This window comes from Aplysia californica, unplaced genomic scaffold (genome assembly GCF_000002075.1).
Source record: "Aplysia californica isolate F4 #8 unplaced genomic scaffold, AplCal3.0 scaffold00448, whole genome shotgun sequence".
Classification (NCBI taxonomy): domain Eukaryota; kingdom Metazoa; phylum Mollusca; class Gastropoda; order Aplysiida; family Aplysiidae; genus Aplysia; species Aplysia californica.
The window spans coordinates 200,445-202,944 of NW_004797718.1; the positions used below are offsets into that span (position 1 = coordinate 200,445).

Consider the following 2,500-nt stretch of genomic DNA (forward strand, 5'->3'; position numbering starts at 1 on the left):
TTACTATTAATATTATTATCATTATTATTATTATTATCAACCTTATTAAATTTTACATCTAGACAGTGCCGCAATGCCTGCCAACTTTTTCAAACAAAACAGAGACAAGCTTTTAGGCCTGCAGGTTAAGATTATTAACCTTCTCGAGTAGTATATTCCACCATTTTGATGAGTTTGTTTGACCTGTGTGCTTATATTACCATTGTTGCAGTTGTTGCAGTGGCAGTTGTATATGTTGTCGTTGCTGTCGTTATTATTGGAGCGGGGGGGGGGTTGTTCCCCTTTCGAAATTGTGTTTTGTCATTGCAGTTGTACACCTGGTTTATTTTATTATTTCTTAGAGTAACATATTTGCTTGGGGGGCTCTTTAGTTTGTTGGGTTTTTTTTATGGGGGGTGGGGTTGTAAGTCATCCCATTTCTCAATCACAGTATCCATTTAAACGTGTGAATTTAGTGTATTAGTTACAAATACATGTTTGTAGTTCCTTCTTCGTCTTTCAAAGTCAGAACTCCTATAATATTTGTTCCAGGTAAAATCCAGAGCCACAGTGATTAAGAAGCGTGGCATCGACCCAGACGTGATCAGCATGCCCAGCTACATGCGGCCCCTCAAATGTCACTCCCGCACGCCGTCCACCCTCACCACCATTGAAGCTTTCACAGTGGAGACCCGCCGCAAGAAAAACATGTGGGAGGAGGCGATGGAGGACAAGGAAGACCTTAAGTTCAAGTGTACAGCTCGCCCATCGGCCCGTCTCACGCCACATGAGATACAGCAGCTCAAGGTGGGCTACACACTGCACAAACCAACCCAAGAATCGATTGCAGAATCGAAGTTGGCGTCCGAGAAAACGACCCGACAGAAATCTGCCCGACGTCCCAAGTCGTCTCCGGGGGACGCCAGATCGACATCTCCCGTCTTTATCACTGAACTTCGTCCTAAATCTCCGACACCAGAAGAGAAAAGTGCCTTTTCAGCCATCTCGAAATCGGTGTCGTTTTTAGACAAACACAGTGAAAACGAGAAACCAAAATCTCAGTCATTCCCGTTCGCGAGTTCCTTCCGCTATCGAGATAATATGAAACCACAAAGTGCTGGTGCTGCTACTGGTAGCAGAGGGAAGAAAAGTGCTGCAGCAAAGTCCTCCTCGATGTACGGTAGGGAGGGCAGTGTTTCTGCTGATGCAGGGGCGAGGGGGAGACAGGGGAGTAAATCTAGCACTCTCACTCGCAGCACTTACAGAGGGGACAGCTCTGGTAAAAAATCTCTGAAATACGAAACTGGCATCACGGACAGGAGTTTCAAAAGAAAAGATGGGAAAAAGAAAGACTTTCTCGCTGTCATTCTTGATGATGAGTGACAGAGTTGTGTGATCAGTTTTCTGAAACGTTCGAGAAATGAACTACATTATGTACATCCATTATTCATGTATTATTAAATAAGGTTTGAAAATAAAGCGCCATATATCTTGAATATTTTAATAATTTTCGCTTTTGTGGCTACCGTTGTTTCTCTTGTCATATTAAGCGATATTGAAGACTGCAGGACGTTTTCTTTATTACAAAAAAAGGCAAAAGTAGAATGTATTTTTCGAATAAGATACAAATCCTTTATTATCGATTCACACTGGAAAAATGAGTTTACAATGGAAAATATATAGATATATTATATAATAAGTTATCAGTCATAGAATATAATATATTTACAATATCATACCAATGAGTTACTTGGACCATGAAATTGCCCTGTAAAACAGCATCCTCGCTACAGAAGAAACTGCAACTACAGAAATTAAAAATACAAACATCTGGGGAGGGAGATCGCTATTTCAGAATTACAACGTTCTATTTGATACCTTTTTTGCCGTTTTGAGTTACTAAGACCATAAAATCAGAATTCAAATGTTCTATCTGCTCTACCAAAACCGTATAATTATTCTGAGTCGTTATCAAGATATATATTTTTAATGCATTGGAAAAAGCTTGACAAAATGTTGTGCAGCTCAACATTTTTGCGTCAAATTTTTCGAAACGAGATACTGATCAAACATAACATTGTTATTCTAATCAACGAAACGCCAACGCTCCATAAAGAGATAGATAGATAGATAGATATCCTTCGTATAGCGCAAATCCCCGCTCAACAGCAAGCACTATGCGCTTCACAATCTATACTATTATCCCCCCCCCCCCCCCGAAAACCTGAGAACATTCTGAAACAAACTCAACTTCCTGGAAAGCATAATACAGTGCAAGCAGCCATTTATAGGAGCTAAATCACAAACATACTGAGATGATCTTTCGCTGTGTATGGACGGGTACCCATTTCCACTTTAGTGAAGTGAGGAAAATTTGTGTAAAGTGCCTTTCCCAAGGACACAACGTCGGGTCCAAAGCTCGAACCCCCGACCCCGCAACCTCACGATTACGAGTCCGGTAGCCTAACCACTAGACCACCGAGGTTATAGTACAATAGCTGGTGACAGGGACGTAAACTTA

The 2,500-nt window shown here is 41.1% G+C and overlaps 1 protein-coding gene and 1 long non-coding RNA gene across 2 annotated transcripts in view; one reads left to right on the forward strand and one right to left on the reverse strand.

Annotated features, from left to right (window-relative positions):
* The window catches only part of LOC101861306, a gene marked incomplete in the record, with an annotated part of 21,693 nt that extends 20,218 nt beyond the window's left edge, over positions 1 to 1,475 (forward strand). The window contains 1 exon segment of the mRNA XM_013086257.2: positions 532 to 1,475. Within this exon segment, the coding sequence (XP_012941711.1) occupies positions 532 to 1,362 (831 nt within the window).
* The window catches only part of LOC118478259, a 25,136-nt gene that overhangs the window by 8,698 nt on the left and 13,938 nt on the right, over positions 1 to 2,500 (reverse strand). The window lies entirely within an intron of this gene.